The sequence below is a fragment of the Meriones unguiculatus genome, chromosome 1 (assembly GCF_030254825.1).
Source record: "Meriones unguiculatus strain TT.TT164.6M chromosome 1, Bangor_MerUng_6.1, whole genome shotgun sequence".
In the NCBI taxonomy this organism is placed as follows: domain Eukaryota; kingdom Metazoa; phylum Chordata; class Mammalia; order Rodentia; family Muridae; genus Meriones; species Meriones unguiculatus.
Genome location: NC_083349.1, coordinates 103,806,797 through 103,823,353, shown reverse-complemented (window position 1 = coordinate 103,823,353; position 16,557 = coordinate 103,806,797). Strand labels below are relative to the sequence as shown.

General features: G+C 41.0%; 1 protein-coding gene and 1 pseudogene across 7 annotated transcripts in view; one reads left to right on the top strand and one right to left on the bottom strand.

The window, feature by feature from the left end:
- The window catches only part of Ltbp1 (latent transforming growth factor beta binding protein 1), a 374,971-nt gene extending 371,836 nt beyond the window's left edge, over positions 1-3,135 (top strand). For all 7 annotated transcript variants that reach the window (XM_060364375.1, XM_060364381.1, XM_060364393.1 and 4 more), the window contains 2 exons: positions 1,222-1,371; positions 2,157-3,135. In XM_060364375.1, the coding sequence (XP_060220358.1) occupies positions 1,222-1,371; positions 2,157-2,338 (332 nt within the window). In that variant the 3' untranslated portion in view covers positions 2,339-3,135. The remainder of the gene's footprint in view (positions 1-1,221; positions 1,372-2,156) is intronic.
- Positions 3,136-15,928: 12,793 nt separating this feature from the next.
- Positions 15,929-16,343, bottom strand: LOC110562661 (ATP synthase F(0) complex subunit B1, mitochondrial-like; annotated as a pseudogene).
- Between the last annotated feature and the right edge of the window lie 214 nt (positions 16,344-16,557).

Sequence of the window (16,557 nt, the reverse complement as noted above, 5' to 3'; positions counted from 1 at the left end):
ATTTTACTCCCTGTAATAAAATGTAATATTACTAATTGTGACGCTGAAATGGTTTTGCTGTGATATGGTGGATTTGAAAATGCTTTGATAAATCCAGATTTCATTTTAAGTCTGTATTTCTCAAATCAGCCTTATGTGTCTGCTATTTCTTGGTGGCCTGTTTCTTCTTTAAATTTTGGCAAAGGGCCCTCGTGAATGTGTTAATTTTTTAAAGTGGGGTCTTTAATGGGCTCCTATGCAAATAAAGATCTTCTGGCCCCGCATTGTAACAATATTTTGCTGCCCCCTGCAGTTCCGTTGGAGAATTACCTCAGAGGCCCGGTATTGCTAAAAGATTCTGGCTGTAATTTTTTTATTTAAAGCCGCTTTGTGGAGAGAAGAACTGTGATGGTGTACTTAGGGCATTATGTATTAATATTTACCATCTCTCTCTCTCTAGGAAGACAGTGAAACAGTTTCATGGCTGGTCATGTTGTTTTTATATTGCTAAAAACTCTAGACATCACAAATGGCTTCAGAGCTAAACTATAGAAAGCGCCAAAGAAGAATTTCTTTGTTTTGCCCTTTATTTGTTTACTTGTTTTCCAAACACAAGTATGATGTACTTTTCAATTTATCAAGACATTTCCAGTCACTTCTATGGCCTTTATCCCTTGGGCCCTTGTGGAAGGCTCACTGGGAAGCCAGAGTAGATACACCCCACAGGGCACAGCCAGCCTGTTCTTCTTTGTTTCTACAATCCCGTCACATAGCCTCCACCCTGGGAGCCTTCTTAGAAAGTTCCTACCAAACACTGAACAGGAAGTCCACTGATCCCATCACAAAAGGCCTTCTGACATCTGTCTACCCTTCTGAAAAGACATGTAAAAACGTTAAAAAAAAAAAACCCTCACATTTCCTAATTTGAAAGAAAAACCCAACCCCATGTTTGTTTTCTCAAAAACTCAAACTTACACCTGCTGTCTCACATTATGTGAGTTTAGTGTAAAGTATTAGAATTCAAGAAGTGGGCTGATTCACGCAAAAAGAAAAAAAAAAAAAAAGAATTCTTTAATGCTTAACATTGGGCACAAGTATACTTGACAACGAATTTTAAAACTAACATTAAGACATCTAAAACAAACATATAAAACCAACCGGATACTTAATAGTAACGATGCAACCTTCTGTAGGGGAGGACAGTGAGCGCTTCTAACCTGGCCCCTGCTTTTTCCCCTGTAGGCTTCTTAAACAGCTTTGAGGAGCTTCAGGCTGAGGAATGTGGCATCCTCAATGGCTGTGAAAATGGCCGCTGTGTGAGGGTCCAGGAAGGCTACACCTGCGATTGCTTTGATGGGTATCATTTGGATATGGCCAAGATGACCTGTGTCGGTAAGAATGACAGTATCTGATGAGACTCTTTCCCTTGGATCCCCTGTGACCAGCTCTAGTCAGCTGAGTCTGCTTCAGGTAGATGGGTGGGGCTGCAGTTTGGGGAGATGAAAAAGGTTCTGGAAATATACATTCAGCATAGCTATGCTTTTGTGTCACAGGACTGTACACAAAAACAAGTTAAGTCAGTCAGTGGTACATTCTGAGTTTCTTTTATGACGACTGAAACTCAGAGTTATCACCCCCACTTAGGAATCCTTACTGTTTTATTTTCCTTGGGGCCTGAACCCAGGGCTGTGTGCATGCTCCGCAAGAACTGTACGGTGAAGCTGTGTCTCCAGCCCTACCCCCACTAATGCTGAGTATAGGGGACAGGCCAGAATGTCTTGAGTAATTATTTTGACTTTTGAATTTAAAACTTGACTATTCAATAAGCAGTGGTTTCCCCAAGTATGTGACACAAATATAAAAACATCTAGAAAGCATCCCTAGCAGTTAGTTTGGATAAAAATCTTAAGACTCACCATTCACACAGTAGTTTGGCTATATAGAATGTCAAGCTGGCAAAATGTTGACGTTATCAAATAACATGTCAATCCTAGACTGTCCTGGCAGTCTATTTCAATATGCAAGAAGGCTTATGTTGCACACTGACAGAGGTAAAAGTGAGGGGACTGTGTGGTGCATGTGCCCACAAACTGTGGACTGCACCTGGGATGGCACGTGTGTCTCCGGTGGGTGGAGTAAGGTTAGAGATGGTTGACCTGTGCTTTGGTTCGTCGCAGATGTCAATGAATGCAGTGAGCTGAATAATCGCATGTCTCTCTGCAAGAATGCCAAGTGCATCAACACAGAAGGCTCCTACAGATGCGTGTGTCTGCCCGGCTACATACCATCGGACAAGCCCAACTATTGCACGCCGCTCAACACCTCTCTGAATTTAGACAAAGACAGTGACCTGGAGTGAAGGAGAAGCTCCATAACCTATGCCCATATACTCTGCACTGTGTAAAGGAAAAGAGAGAGATGTATACTTGAGACACTGCACCTAATCCAGAGCGTGGCAAAGACAGAAACAACATGGAGTTGAATGAACCCCAAATACAGCGACCAGGTGGAGCAGGACCTGATGGGTGTGACAGACCAAATGGACATTTCTCCAAAAATCCAGTATATATAGTCTGTTCATATGTAAAATTCAATGGAAAAGAGGAAGGACAGGGCTGTTATTTTAAACAGAGGTTGTATTATTATCTTGGTTATTTTTTGTTTTTGTTTTTGTTTTTTTTTACTATTGCTTAAATTTGGCTTTTAAATAGTGGTGAAATGTTTTCTATGACTTTTTTCTTTTTGTTGTGCAGTTCCTTGGCTACCGTTTTTTTTTCCAATATTAATCTCCAGTGCAAACACCTTTGATGAAATATTGTTAAACTGTATTATAGGTATTATGACACAGGGTTGTGCTGTTCTTTGGTCTGGAGCCTTATAAAAAATTTGTCTGTCCTGTGGAGCAGGCAGTGATTGTTAAACTTTTATACACATTTGGAGAGGGTGGGGAAACACCTTTGTTTTCAGTGTATTAACAGATTTCCTGTCAATTGGATCCCTTTCTTTGACTGAAATGGAAGAGCTTCTTAGCATATATTAGTATTGTGATGTGTAAAGTCAACCCAGAAAAAAATTTAAACACCTGAATATCCCCCGAATATTTACCCCTGTATGTTATAAGAAAATAAAATCTCCCATTTTTGTAGAAAAGAAAAACCTGTGTGTGACAGAGCAAGTTGTATATAACCTTTCCTCTGCCAGCTCCCCTGGCTCTTGTTTTGATATTGTTTGGTTGGTTTGGCTTGGTTTTCTAGTTTTAGATGTTTTTTTGGTTTTGGTTTTGTTTTGTTTTTGTTTGTTTGTTTTTTATTTTTTTCATGTAGTCCTGGCTGTCCTGGACTCCCTGTATAGATCAGGCTGGCCTCAAACTCACAGAGATCTGCCTGCCTCTGCCTCCCCAACTGTTCGGGTTACAGGCCTGCACCACTTTTCAGCTCTTGTTTTTAACCAGTGGTCCTCATCAATTTAGGCTTTTATATGTTGGGACTAGTTAGTTACTGTTACAAGTGGATGATTTCCTTCTGAAGTTCACACATTGAAGTGCCAAATCCCAATGCTTTAGGGTGGGGCTCTGTTTTGGAGACAGGATCTCTGAGGAGGAAATGAAAGTTATATGAGGCCAGTAGAGTAAACTGTAACCCAAGAGCACAGCTGTCCTTAGGTGACAAGAAGAAAGACCACTTGATGATGGCAAAAAAGTGGCCAGCTTACAAAGGAGTGAGGCCTCAGAGGAGAAGAAGTCCACCCTGCCACAGACATTGAATTCTAGAATTCTGAGAAAATAAACTTGAGTTGTTGAACCACCAGTCCATTGGACTTTGTTAACGGCCACTCTAGAAAACCAGCACAGGGTTCATATAACAGGAATAATGGACAAAGAGGACCTTTGAAGTCCCAGTCTTTGCTTTTTTATGAACCGCCCCTAGCAGCAATAGCAGCTTCCCAGTATGCACTGAAATGCACATCCCATTTTTACTTTAAAAACAGAACTAAACAAATGGTGCCTCCGCAGACCCTGTGGAAAATTCCCTTAGTGAACACTTTCTTAAGAGAGGCCTTTGCCTTCTAATGTCTGTAGCAAGTGTGGTGATAACACCTTAAAGATGTAGATTTCCTAACCTTTGGAATCTGTCATAACCAAGGGATGTACTGTCTCAGAAGTCTGCCAGTGCTCTTGCCCCCAAAGAGGAAGATGATCTGGGATTACCTTGGCGGACCTCATGTAATCACTAGGGTTATCCTTGGAACTTTAGTGACAAAACAGAAAGAAAGGACACACAGAGGCATGGCATGGAAGAGGTCAGGTAGAGCAAGAAAGTGCCTCAGCCTACGACTAACAGGTAAAGGACATGAACTGAAGATGTGGAGAGCCACTGGGAGCTGAGACAGGGAGAGGGCTCTTCATAGGCAATCTAGAACTGAAGACAGCACTGTCTGTACCTGACACCCTGATTTCAGCCCAGAGATTATGTGTGAACCTCTCACCGACTGATTTGTAAGATAACTGTGTGTTGTTTCATGTGACTAAGTTTATGACAATAGAAAGTTAATGTCACGCTAAAGCTGCATAGAAACTTAGCATGTTCATGTAGGAGAAAAGAATGGTTGGATTTTGCCCCCCCCCAAGAAAAGATGCCTGAGGGCTTGAGAGATGGCTCACACAACTAAGGACCAAAATTTGATTCCCAGACATAGCGACATGCATTTGTAGTCTCAGTGCTGGATCAAATGACACAGGCAGCTCCCTGGGGCTTGCTATCCAGCTAGTCAGCTGGGAAAGCTTCAGGCCAGTGAGAGACTGGGTCTTAAAAAAAAAGTGAACAAAGCCAGGCATGGTGGTACACACCTCTAATCCCAGCATTTGGGAGACAGAGGCAGGTGGATCTCTGTAAGTTTGAGGCAAGCATGGTCTACATAGTGAGTTCTAGGACAGCCAGTGATACAAAGAGAAACCCTGTCTCAAAAAACAAACAGAAAAAACCCAACCAAGCAAATAAACACTAAAGGAAACAACTACCAAACCCACCAAACTAAAAAACCCAAGGTGACTGCACCTGAGGAATAGTATCCAAAGTTGTCCTCTGGTTGCCACAGGCATGCACACACATTTATACAAATGTGCATCTGTATGCAAATATCACACACTCAATTTTTAAAATTTATATTGTGATCTCATGACTTAGCTTTAGTATTTTTCATACCAACAAACTAACTTCTGACTCTAAAATAGGTGTTTTGTCAAAAATTCTGCTATGTAGGACATAAGGTTTATAAACATGGAATTGAATCAATAGTATAAGAAGTTAGCATGGAAATTGGTGTTTGTTAAACTACTTTGTGGAGACTATATAATAACAGAATATTCTAAACAGCGTCTTTGCTAGACTTAAGATGGCAGAATACAGATGCCCTGCACTTAACTCCTTTAGCAATAACCAAATTAACAACTGCATATATTTTGAAAGAACAGAAGGAGAATACTGAAAAGAAAGCTTCAGAACTTCCAGAAATTCAGAGACCCAAGGAAACAACAGAAAAAGAGAAATAAAAGTCTCACATACTTGTGGCTCACTTAGAAAAGTAACTTAAAAAAAAAAAGTAACCTGAAATCCGTGCAATAGTCTCCCTTTGGGAAAGGACTTTGCATCATCTCCCAATATGTCCCCCAGTGTGATGAAGCTGGAACCCATCTCAAAAAGAAAGACACTAAGTTAGTATGTCTCTGGGCTTCACAAACCCCTGCATATTTTCATCACTGAGAGTCTATGGCACTGGCATGGGGTTACAGCTCCCTTTCAAACTCATCTCGACCCAGCAGAATGACTCTGATCTAAGCCCCCTGAGTACTTTGCACTGTAGGAGATCAATGTTTCCATATGGAGAAGAGTGAGATCTAGGAGGTGAAGGAGCTTGCCCTCTGAGACCATGGTGTGATCTGCCATACTTACATTCATTTCATGCCAGGACTGAAGGCCAGCACTCACACAATCCCTATCACTCCCCCTTTGTCCTGTGCTCAGAGGCTTATGGCTAAAGGATAAAACGGGAACACAACAACTTTGGAGCACTGCCCCTCCCACAGGGCTCCAAGTATCATTCCATATCAGGATGCACTCAGCTAGGGAGAGCCAGGAGCAGTTTTTCTGTGATCCACATGCCTTCCTTTTCTGCTCGTTTTCAGGTAAGCACTACCTCCAATGGACTTATAGGTTGAAAAACCTTGGCTGCCACCTACTTCATGGCAATGCTGTCAAAGGGAGTCACAAGAGGAATTTGCCCAGTTTTGATCGGAATATTACAATTGGGAAAGCATTTCATTGATGAAATGTTTCAGAGATGAGCATATTGGTATTTCTGCCATTTCTCCTATGCTGTTCATGTCACCCAGCCCCCATACATAAGTCTTGACAGCAGCACATGGTCAAGAAAATCTCTATAGGCTTGGAAGGAATGGGATGAGATATTCTAGGCCCTTAAAACACTAAGACTGAAGATCTGGAGAGGACAGTAACCCCACAAGGAGAGCAACAGAACCAGAAAATTTGAACACAGGGGTCTTCCCAGAGAGACTCATACTCCAACCAAGTACCAGACATGGAGATAACCTAGAACCCCTGCACAGATGTAGCCCATGGCAGTTTAGTGTCCAAGTGGGTTACACAGTAATGGGAAGAGGGACTGTCTCTGACATAATCTGATTGGCCTGCTCTTTGATCACCTCCCTCTGAGGGGGGAGCAGCCTTACCAGGCCACAGAAGATGACAATGCAGCCACTCCTGATGTGATCTGATAGACTAAGATCAGAAGGAAGGAGAGGAGGCCCTCCCTTATCAGTGGACTTGGGGAGGGGCATGCGTGAAGAAAGGGGAGGGAGGGTGGGACTGGGAGAGGAGGAGGGAGGGACTTATGGGGGGATACAAAGTGAATAAAGTGTAATTAATAAAATAAAATTAAATTAAAAAAACACTAAGACTGTGGTTTAATATGCCATATCACTAGCCTTCAGAAATGAAGTAAAAATAAAGTCATTTCAAGACAGGACAATGTTTTTTGAGGGGCCTCATAAACAGCTGACCAGCCTTTAAAAAGATACTTAAGGGAGTCCCAATCTAAACTTACAAATATGTAAATATCAAGTCCAAAAAGAAAATTAGGCACACAAGAGAAAAACAGAAGAACTTAATATTATTGGTGCAGTAAAACATGATACTACAAAGAAGGAGAGAGGAAAAACAAGGAATGTCCAAAACAACTAGGAGAAAATGACAGGAGTGAACCCCTACCTATCAATATAACTTTTTAAATGAAATGTCATTTTCAATTAAAAGACTGAATGGATATAAAAAGTAAAACCAAGAAGCTCCCTTCACTAGCAGACACACACGGGGGGGGGGGGGGGAAGGGATGAAAAGATAGATTACAATCACACAATGTAACAATGCGTCTCAAGATTGACCAAAAATAGACCAAACTCAAGATTGGTAGAAGTGACAGATGGCAAATATCAGTGCAAAAATAAACTGGAGACTAAAGACATAAATGCTTCTACACCAGTACAGCATGGTAAGCTGATGTTTCCGTACATGGGGGTTGCTTAGGGGAGCATGGCCAGTATTACAGGCAGCTATGCCACTGAAGAAGTCTACTGCCCCTACTCATTGTTAACCACTTCTTTATCCTCAGGGAGAGGAAGGGCCTCACGCAGCCCATGAATTTCATGAGTCTTCTTCATCTTCAGAAAGGGATGTTAGTGGGCCCCATCTTGTGAGGGTCTCGTGTAACCACATCTGGCTTCACAGCAGCAGCTTCACCGTGTCCAGAGGGCAAAGTTCCACAAAACTCCACCCCTTCCTTTGACTCATACATTCTTTCTGCTCTCTTCTGTGATGCCCTCTGAAACTTGAAGAGGATGATATAGGTATACGATTATTTTCTTCCATTTGGACTAATCATTGGACTACCAAGCCACGGCAAGAGTCTTTTATTCTCAGCATTTTCACTGGCTATGAGTTTCCATAGTTACCACTATCCATTGAAAAAGGAAATTTCCCTCCCAACCCAACATGGACAATGACAATAATCTATGGACATGCATATAACCGTCTAGAAAGAAATTTAATAGCCACATCACATCCATTTAACAAAAGAGCAGGAATATCTTCCCCATTGAAGTCTAGGACCTTTGCTGTTGCAGTTTTGTCCGGCTTACAGTACAAAACATGGGTTTCCTGCTATGGAATGGGCTTTAAAGCCAACCAGAAAGCTGTTGGATATGTCCATAACACTTGTGCCACTGCTACTCCAGTGCGGTTACCTTACCTGGCACGTTGGCAGAGGAGTATGAAAAGTCGATATTTTAATGGAGCATTCTTCACAAGCAGAGTGTATAGTGCCGTGTGTCATTTTGAAAGCCAACAGGTTAGGTAAAGGTGGGAGAGCTTCCAGCTCAGCCCCAGCTGGACATTTCTCTATGTCCTGCAACCGAAGTGTGTGGTATCTTCACCAAAGATTGGTATTATCTATTAGTAGTTCTGACCTGCAAGCAACTGCAGTGGCAATAACCTGCTTGGTTTGTGGGCCCTCAAGGATCTCTCTGGCAAACAACTTTTAACGAAGTAATCTACTCTAGGCATAGGGTTATTGTGTAGTTCAAATGCTGATTTCTATTCTCCTCATATTTGATTGCAATCCTTATTCTGAGAACCTCCTGTCTCAACGCTGTGTAAACCCTGTTCCCCACGTGCCCCCTAGTATGCCAATAAAAATGCTTACAGCCAATCACTGAGCAGGGTAGAGAATAGGGCTGGACTTCCTGCCAGCCAGGGGAGGAGGAGTTAGAGGAGGAACTAGGAGATTCAGCCTTGGGAGAGGTCTAAGACATATCAAAAAAGCAGCTGGAGCAGAAAAGCTACAGAGTGCAAGTATCTCTGGGATGTATGCTAGAAGGAAACCAGATTAGCTTGGAGGGTTACAAATAAAGTAATAACTGCTTGGTTATTGTGTTGTGAAGCTTATTATTAAGCAAATGTAATAGAGTCTCAATTATGTGTGATAGCCGAGTTAAGAGAGAAACTGAGAAACACAGTTTTTTAAAAATAACTTTAACAATCTACCTATGGCACAAAATTTAAGTCACACCTTACGGTTTCTGGGAGTGCCTTTTTCTACTCATGCAAGGTGCCGTCTGGGTTTAAACTCTTTGGTTTTGGTTTTGGTTTTCATAATCAATTCCCATTTTCTTCTTACACATTAGCATCTCTCCCAAGTTGAGGAGACTCCAGTTTTGGTTTTGAGTCTTGCTATTAATGGTCGAAGCATCTTTCTAGCCTTTGAGGAGTGCCCTTTAACCATTCTTTTAACAATTCTTGCAGAACAGATCTGGTAAAGGAATATTCCTTCAGTTAATTTATTTGATGATGTCTTTATGTCCTTGTCATTTTCATTCCTTTTCTTTTTTCTTTATTTTTTTTATTTTTTTTATTTTGTTTTTTAAGACATGGTTTCTCTGTGTAGACTTGGCTATCCTGGAACTCACTCTGTAGACCAGGCTGACCTCGAACTCACAGAGATCTGCCTGCCTCTGCCACCCAAGTGATGGAATTAAAAGAAAAGTATGTGCCAAAGCCGAGCGGCTCTCTTTGTCATTTCTAAAGGGTAGCTTTTTCAGGTAAAATATTTTTGTCTAAGAGTCTTTTCATTCAGAACTGTGAAGATCTCATGTCCCTTTCTCCTACACCGTAAGGTTTCCACTGAGAAGTATACTGCTGAATGAAGTGGGAAAGCTTTATATGTTGTTCATTTTCTTTTGTAACCTTGGGAATCTTTTATTTATCATTCCTCTTTGAGAGTTCAATTAAAGATGTTTTTGAGTTACTTCTTTTTGGTTTTTAGAGACAGGAATCCTCTGTGTAGCTTTGGCAGTCCTGGACTCGCTTTGCAGATAGGCTGGCCTCAAACTCAACAGTGATCTGCCTGCCTTTGCCTTTTTGAGTGCTGAGATTAAAGGTGTGCACCACCATGCCTGGCTTAGGGTTGCATTTTGTTGAGTTAAAGTTTGCTGGTGATCTGCACCTGCATATGTGCATCCCTCTCTGTTTTTGAGAACATTTCCTGTTATTCCCAGCAACCATTCTACCTAACTCTGGAGATTGAACCTAGGGTCACCTGCTTGCTAGGCAAGTGTCCTACCACTGAATTACATTCCCAAATGGTTTCTTTGAATAAACCTGTACCACTTTGTCATCCTTAAGTTTTCTTGAGCTCCAATCACCTGAATATTTGCTCTTTTAATACTCTCTCAATATTTTTATCCTTCGTTTTCCTCCAACTGTATATTTTATAGAACCCATCTTCAAGGGCATTTATTTTTTTCTACTATTTGATCTGTCCTATTATAGCTGCCTTTCACTATGTTTTTACTAAGTCTAGTTTTCTGTTGAAGAATTTGGATTTTGTTTTGTTTTGTTTTGCTTTTGAGACAGGGTTTCTCTGTGTAGCCCTGGCTATCATGGATCTCACTCTGTAGATCCGGCTGGCCTTGAACTCAGAGAAGATCTGCCTGCCTCTGCCTCCCAAGTGCTGGCATTAAAGATGTGACCCACCATCACGCAGAAAAGAATTTAAATATTTAACAATTGCTTCCATTTATTGAAATATCTATGTGGTTTAAGCCTAATGAGTTCCCTTAAAATTGCTGTTTTAAAGTCTTTGAGAACTTTACACACACTGATCACCCTGTAGTTAGTTTCTGGCACCTTCTGAGGTGAGGTCATGGTTTCCTGAACTTTGTTGATGCTTGTTGCTAGGCAACATCATCTGCTCCAGATTGCTTAATCTGGCTTTGTTTGTTACCTTCTTTACTAAAGCCCTCAGTAAGAGACTGCTCTTCTCCAAGCCTGTAGTCATGTTATTTCAACACTGGGTTGTGTCCACGTCCAGATTTTCTGAGAGTATGCTGTTGGTGTGTTGCTGGTATTTCAGTGCCATAGGAAAATCAAGCCTAAATTTCTCCCAGCTTCACTGTTAGTGTCCTGTTCAGAAAGAACCAGGATGGTATCTATATGCAGTAGCCTGTCTTCTTAGAGTTACAGTAGCCCTAAATACATTATCCATGGTTACTGGCTGGCTTGTGAGGCTCTGACTAACATTGGCCAAACTCATCATGGATGAACCGTCTCCAATTTCTTAAGTCATAATTGTTGCTAACAAAGCCACCAAATTGTTTCCTTCTCTGAGCCCACATCCTGCGAAGGTCAGCGTAGCACTTAGCTAGGAACAAGACATACACTGACATGGCTTTCTATTGCTCAGGTGAACTCATGCCTAAGACCACTGGTACAAGCCACAGGTGATGCCAGTTGGAATAGAAGTGGGATGGACTGGAGTTTCTTGTGTTCCACAGGCTCCATCTGCAGGCCGGCCTCAGGATTAGGCTGTGAGGATCTTCTCTGTGTGAGGTCTGATTAGCCCAGCACTGAGCTTCAGGGTAAAGTCTGTTTTAACTATTGTCATCATCTGTGGCAGTTGCACTCATGAACTCACTGTAGCTGTAGTCACCTGCACGAAACCTGCAGAAGACTGAGCTCAACCTTTTGTCATGAGAGAGGGAAAGGCTCAGAGGTACCATCCATCACTGAGAGACTATTAACAGTTAATGGTGTCTCGGGGAGGGCATGTCACTCTTCTCAGTGGGATAGCTCAGGCTTTAGTAACCTCCCACCTATGCTGATGCAAGCAAATATAATTAAACTCAGTGGGTCATACACACAGAAGACATGAAGGTAGATGTCTTTTGTGTGTATGATCCACTGAATGTTGCTTTAGGGAGAAGAATGGTTTCAGCAGAAGGAGCAGGGATGAAAGAGGGTAATGGAGCATGCAAATCCATTTTATACATGTGTGAAACTCTCAAAGAATAATCAAACAAGAATGCATTAATATGGAGGCACAAAAGATTCAGAATCACTTAACCATCCCTCTATAAAAAGAACAAAGATGAAGGCTTCACTCTCCTTGATTTGAAGACTGACTACAGAGACAGAGTAACTAACACCACATGATATCAGCATTAAATAGACTCCCAGACCATGAAACAGAACAGGGATTGCAGAAATAAATCCACATGTACTGAGCCCACTGATTATCCCCCAAAACATTCACAGCATATACTGGAGAAAGCCTCTTCAATAAATTTACTGTGAAAAGATGTCCACATTGCAAAAATGAAGATCTGGCTCTTATCTCTCATCCTGCAAGAAAACCAACTGAAAATATATCAAAGTCTCAAATTCAAGACCTGAAATTAGTAGAAGAAAATGTCCTAGAAACACTTCAAGAGATTGACCAAGGCAATGCTTAGTCTAGACTCCCAAATCATTAGAAACAGAAGCAAAAAATATACAACTGTGAACTCAGAAAAAAAAATAATAGAGTGAAGACAACCTATGCTATAGGAGGAGACATTTGCCAACCATTCCTCTCACAGAATAAGTGAGAACCTTGAAAATCTTAACAAAAAAGTAAGTAATACAGTTTAAAATGGGCAGATGACTTGAAGAGACTCGTTAGTAATCCAGACTCTGCCTACAGTGAAGGCCACTCTTCATTAAAATGTTTGCCTTCCGAAGTCTACATACGACATTTGGGACTACAAGAGGAATAAATGAAGTCATTCCTTTTGGGTACAGAAAAATGTAACCAAAATACTCTCAGTAGGTTAGTTACCACCCCATGTTCATCACTTGAATGAAAGGCATCAGGGCTTTGCTGGGGAGGACCTGGAGACGGACTGTACCTTCTGTACCATCCCGTTTTCCTGACAGCATCACCACTGGATGGCAGTAAGAATCCTCCAATTTCGCTCTGTTCTCTTGTCAAACTAAGGTGCCCTTTGTCCAGTGAAGAATGCCATGCTTTGGCAGTTAACTTTTACCAGAACATCCTTATGTAAAATGCATTTAACATATAAGACTCGAGATCAAAAAAAAATTTAATCTAGGGAAAAAATACAAATTGTGCTCAAAACGAGATTAAGACATTTCAATAACAGTTAATATTAGACAGTTTCCCAGGTAGTTAAAGTGAATGGTCACTCCGCTATTTAAACATCAAATTAAGTGGAAAATGTTGTGGTATAGATTATGCAAGTTCTCCTAGAGACTATAAACCTTTAAAATTTGGCAGAATAAGGCTCTGAAAAGAAGGACATGGGTATTCTCTCTCACTGATTACCTCCAGCTTTGAATAGATTTAATTCCCAGAACAGACCTTCAAACCACAATTCAAAATTTTCTGTATCTAAAAATGAACTTATTACCTTAATCTCCAAGCTTATTCATCCAAATGCTCAACAAAAATTAATTGAAACATGCAGACTAGCACTAGATATTAGAAATATAGCATTGCTCAGGACACTCAAGGATATCACAGCCATGGAGCTCAGAAGTACTGCCTTGCCTAGGTCTGAGAGTCACTTCCTGCCACTCCATCTCCCTCAGCCAGTTAATAACAGGCAGTATTTATTCCCCTTCCTAGATATCTCTGGATTCCATCTATGTCTCATCATTTCCACTTTGAACCAATCTTAACATGTCTTCCTGACTTTGGGTGTGTCTGGAGTATTATCCATATCCTCATCCCTGAGGCCTCCGAGATCCTAATCCTCATGCCCTCCTTGAACAGGATGCAGAGTTTGTTCACTTATTCCACATGGCAAGGAAACGCCAACAGGCTTCCCAGAGCATCCCCTGGGTGCCAACCATGTTCTTTCCTGTTCCATCATGCAGCCACAGTCCTCGTTCCTGTGTGCTGCATCAACATGACTGAGATGTGGCAGTCTTCCAGTTCCCCATCGCATCACGTTTCTGGGATGGCTCCTGCCACTGCTGCAGGTTAAGTTTCTCACAAAGTAGATGGGCACACAGGAATTGAATCACAGAATGTTCTTCGGAATCATTTTCCTGGAAGATAGAAGAGAGCAATCAATACATGGAGTGCAAGAAGATGGATGATGGCAAAGCAGTTTCAAAAGACCGTCCACCTCATTGAGATCTTAAGTTCTGCTGTTTAAAGGTTTGTGATAAAACAAATACTGAATGGCATCCAGGTAACATCATTTATGAAGAGTCCTGGCGAGGCTCCCTGAATTCAGTGACTGTGTTTCAACAGTATTCTTACAAATGCTAGTTTTATTTGAGCCTTTTAAATAGATTTTTGCTTATTTCCTTCATATTTATTGCTTGAACCTAGTGCCTTATACACTAGACAAGTGCAATTCAACTGAGCATCTATTTATTTATTTATTTTCTTTCTTAACAGTCACACAAAGAACAATTCTTATGGAATGTAACTACTGAAATATAATCTAATAAGTACCAGAAGCTGAGAGAGGCTAAAAACATTTGTTCTTTGACATGAATGTATGGCCAATATTAATTTATATTAATATTAGTTTCTGCAGCATTTTCTACATGTCATCTCCAAAAGAATTGCTGAGGAGGGAATGCACTGTAGTTCATTGATCTTTTGCCTTACAGTCCTAGCAGTTTTTTTTTAATTTGTGGCAGAAAAAAAATGCACAGTAGTTTATGGCTTTTGTTGCTTAATTGTAAAATATAAAGCCTCAAAGGTAGCTTCTTTTCTGTTTTGTTTTTTGTTTCGTTTTGTTTTTTTAAGACAGGGTTTTTCTGCATAGTCTTGGACTCACTTTGTAGATCAGGTTGGCCTCAAACTCACTTCACAGAGATCCACTTGCCTCTGCCTCCCCAAGTGCGGGGATTACAGGCATGCACCACCATGCCTGGTTCCAAAGGGAGCTTCTAAGTAATTATCAGATTTTGGGCATCATATTAAAAGCCCAGTTTGTTCTGCATAACTTTAAAAATCTCTGGGAAAATTCATGGAGCTTGTCATGCTGTTCAAGTGTTTGGCTTTTGAGTATTTTGCTAACTAAGATGACATACTGCTCTAGACGTAGTATACCAGGCACCTAGAAAGAAGTTTGTCACTGATGGTAGTGCATATAAGTTTGTATTTCAAGAGGCCAAGCATGAAGGCAGGGTCTATGTCTGTACTTCAGACTGGCATGACATCCAACCCTGCTTCTCCTGCCTCAACCATCTGAGTGCTGGTTTGCATGTATGCATCATCACACCTGCTCTCTTTATGATGAGTTCAGATGGACAGATTAGCATGGACTACTCCATTCTGATTTGATGATTTACATACACATAAACACACACACACACACACACACACACACACACACACACACACCTTTCTTCCTTCATTCACTTTTGTATCCTTACTTGGCTGTTGAAGAGTTTATGTCTTGAGTAGGAAGATTTTGAGTTGCATTTTATTTAGGTTTATTTTGTTTTTGTTTGTGTTGTATTTTATTTTATTTTTGAGACATAGTCTTTATGTAGCACCGGCCATCCTAGAACTCAGTAGGTGTACCATGCTATCTTCAAACTCAGAGGCCTTCCTGCCTTTGCCTCCCAAGTGCTGGTATTAAGGCATGCACCACCAAACTTCTTTTTTTTTTCTAAAGATGGTACTGAAAATTGAACCTATGGCCTCACACATCTAGGCAAATACTCTAGCGCTCAGCTATATCCTGTGTTTTCTTCCTTTCACCAGTGTCGTTTTTTGTATTTTTTTTTTCTGTTTCAAATTTCACTTTACTGTAAGATAGTATAACTAATTACAGGTTTGAACTATAACTTGGTCATTTTAGTCAGGCAGCAAGTTGCTGCAAATTGCTTATTCAAAAGTGATCACCAGTCAACTCCCGATACAGAGGAATGATCAGAAATACCTTACTGGCCAATACGGTTAAGCCACTAAATGGACCTTGAACATTTCTTAGGAAAGGTACACTGTAAGAGTTCTTCACACAGACTAGTTCTCATTTAAGTTAACTCTCTGGCCGTCTCTGTGGTAGATACATTCACATACCTGACTGAGCTTGAGCCTTCTTTGACAGCAGTTTTACATCCTGAAAGCACTTGGCAATGGTCTCCTTTTCCTGCTGTGCAGAAATGCTCTGCGCCACACACTTCTCCTGTACCGAAATGTGATAGTCCAGGTGATTCTTTACCTCCTTATATGCTCTATATAGCTGTTCTCGGTAAGCGACCGCTAAGGCCAGGGCAATGTTATTCCTCTGGACGTCGAAGAAGTCTGCTGTGCCTTCTCCATGTCAATTGCTTCCTGGATTTGTTTGATGGTCAACTGCTTTACTTCTTCTAGTTCAGCAATTTTTTTTTCTCAATAAATTCTCTAATAGAGGCACCATATTTCTTAATCATATAGACCATCAGCCCTACTACTGATATGGTAGAGAAGGTCACTGCGGTAATCATATATTTCTTTGGATAATATATATATATATATATATATATATATATATATATATATATATAAAAGCAAAGCCCAGTTCCAAGCGCGTAGGGTCCTGTTGCACCGTGGATGAAGAACATGGCCATCCTGGGACCAGGGATATTGCAAGCAACAAAGGTCTTTCATACAGGATAGACACGTCTTGCCCCTGTACCACCTCTTCCTGAATATGGGGGG